Source organism: Anneissia japonica, unplaced genomic scaffold (assembly GCF_011630105.1).
Source record: "Anneissia japonica isolate Jap-2015-1 unplaced genomic scaffold, ASM1163010v1 scaffold31735_len980_cov170, whole genome shotgun sequence".
In the NCBI taxonomy this organism is placed as follows: domain Eukaryota; kingdom Metazoa; phylum Echinodermata; class Crinoidea; order Comatulida; family Comatulidae; genus Anneissia; species Anneissia japonica.
The window spans coordinates 1-980 of record NW_022718708.1 but is presented as its reverse complement, the minus strand read 5'-3'; the positions used below and the strand labels follow the sequence as shown (position 1 = coordinate 980).

The following is a 980-nucleotide window of genomic DNA, read 5'->3' as shown; positions in this document are numbered from 1 at the left end:
ATATACAATGAACATGGGTATGACCTCCTTGACCCTAAACATGAAGCCACCAAATTGGAAGACCTTCCGTAAGTTACTAGGTTTAAATTCTGCTTAATGTTGTATACAAGAATTTTTTTTGCCAGTATGATTTTACAGCACATAAAACAGTAGATGATTAAATGCATGGCGATCACACTAGCGAGAATTCAAGATTACCCATAATTTTTTTCTCTTTTTAGTAAAGTATCGTTGATGGAGGATGGCGATCAAAATATTCACCTTAAAAACCTATCGATCCATCCAGCAAATAATGAGGAAGAAGCACTGAATCTGTTATTTCTTGGTGATACAAACAGAATGATTGCTGAGGTATGTTTGTAACTATGTCCAGTCATTAATATGTTAAGCTCTTTCAATCACCAGTGATTTTTGATATCGTACTCCAGTCTGACATATTTTTTTTAACTTTAGTTTGCTTTTACAATGCATACACAGAGCACACACTAATAACATTTAATTTTTAATAAGTATATATTGCACTTATGTTATTGATAACCATTTACCTTTTTTAATAATGGTGCGTGAAGTTTATGTTGGTGAGCTTTTTAAATATTTAACCTTACAGACGCCGATGAACCAAGCATCAACTCGTTCTCATTGCATCTTCACAATTCATATATCAGCGAGGGAGACCGGTTCAGCTACTATCAGGAGGGCAAAAGTACATCTAGTGGATCTTGCAGGGTATAATGAGTGTTTAATGAAACCATTACTAGATAAGTTTATTACTGTAACAAAAAAAGATAAATAAGAGTAAAAAGAGTAATAATATTAATAATAATAAAATAATAAAAATATTAACAATAATTATAATAATAATAATAATAAATGATATTAATAAAAATAATTAAATGATAATACAAATTTAAATAATACCGTAGTAACAAATGTTTTTTTTTTTCTTGTTTTTAATCTTTTGTATTTTTATATGTTTTCAT

At 29.1% G+C, this 980-nt stretch overlaps 1 protein-coding gene across 1 annotated transcript; it reads left to right on the top strand.

The window, feature by feature from the left end:
• Positions 1 to 6: 6 nt before the first annotated feature.
• LOC117110589 (kinesin-like protein KIF6) lies at positions 7 to 726 on the top strand (the record flags this gene model as incomplete). The annotated part of the gene is made up of 3 exons (XM_033253341.1): positions 7 to 68; positions 222 to 351; positions 608 to 726. Coding segments are annotated over exons 2-3 (236 nt in total), but the record flags the coding sequence as incomplete, so codon positions are not given.
• Positions 727 to 980: the final 254 nt, after the last annotated feature.